The 1190-nt window shown below is 58.3% G+C and overlaps 1 protein-coding gene across 1 annotated transcript; it reads left to right on the top strand.

Moving 5' to 3' along the window:
• LOC120881400 (proline-rich protein 23C-like) lies at nt 1-810 on the top strand. The gene is made up of 3 exons (XM_040265107.1): nt 1-174; nt 205-573; nt 682-810. The coding sequence occupies exons 1-3, from the start codon at nt 1-3 to the stop codon at nt 808-810; spliced, it is 672 nt and encodes a 223-aa protein (XP_040121041.1).
• The last annotated feature ends 380 nt before the right edge of the window (nt 811-1190 follow it).

The raw sequence follows: 1190 nt of genomic DNA on the forward strand, positions 1-1190 counted from the left end.
ATGGGCAGCCGGCCCCGCTGTCCCAGCGCTTCCCCTGACGATCTGTGGGGACTGCAGGCCGGAGGACCCGGCCCAGCCAAACGCCGCCGAACCGAGGAGCTGGAGTTTCTGGAGTCCGAGTCCGAGTCCGAGTCCGAGTCCGAATTTGAGCCTGAGCCTGAGTCCGAGTCCGAGGTGGGACCCAGCCTGGCCAACGGGATGGAGCCCCCCATAGAGTGCCCACCCATGGCCCAGCTGGTTGTGCCCACTGGCTTTGCCCTGCACCTGCCTCTAGAGCACGTCGACCTGCTGCTGGAGCCGGACTCCATGTCCATGGTGCAAGTGTCTCTTGGAGATCAAATCCTCATGCTGGTCCCCGAGGCTCTCCTGGACTCAGATGTGGAAGCGCCGAGGGTACAGATCCTGGAGCCGGCTGCTGTCCTGAGCCTTCCCGGCGAGTACATGGCCCTGGAGCCTGAATTCTGCCCAGCTGTGCAAGAAGAGGCCTTCCAAGAAGAGGCCAATGAGGACGACGCTGACTTGCATGCCAACTTCCCGCGGCCTTGGATGGATGCTACAGGCAGCCCCGTCTCTGTTCTCTGTGACCCAGAGCTGCAGGGCTCCTTCCTAGAGCCCTGGCGTCAAGAGACCAACCTTAGTCCAGAGAAAGGCTCTTCTCACCATGACGATTACCTGGACTAGAACCTGCAGGAGGCCTTCCACGACTCCCCACTTCAACCTCTACCACCTTCTCCTAGTCCTGGTCCCGTGGAGCGCCCAAAGTGTCCTCAGGGTCCTCCTTGCAAGGCACGGAGAAGCCTGATCCTCTAATGAACTGATCCCATCCCCACCCACCGCCAGGCTGGGGACCAGATCAGAGTCTTCTGATGAGGGCTCCGTGTGCAGTTGACCACTGGCAAGCAACCCAAGAGCCAGATGAGTTTTGGATGCTTGCTGTGTGGCAGAATTTCCCATCAGTTGCAAAATCAGTTCAAAATACTTTTGAACTGTGGTGTTAGAGAAGACTCTTGAGAGTCCCTTGGACTGCAAGGAGATCCAACCAGTCCATTCTGAAGGAGGTCAGCCCTGGGATTTCTTTGGAGGGAATGATGCTGAAGCTGAAACTCCAGTACTTTGGCCACCTCATGCGAAGAGTTGACTCATTGGAAAAGACTGATGCTGGGAGGGATTGGGGGCAGGAGGAGAAGGGG

The sequence above is a fragment of the Oryx dammah genome, unplaced genomic scaffold (assembly GCF_014754425.2).
Source record: "Oryx dammah isolate SB20612 unplaced genomic scaffold, SCBI_Odam_1.1 HiC_scaffold_2, whole genome shotgun sequence".
NCBI lineage: Eukaryota > Metazoa > Chordata > Mammalia > Artiodactyla > Bovidae > Oryx > Oryx dammah.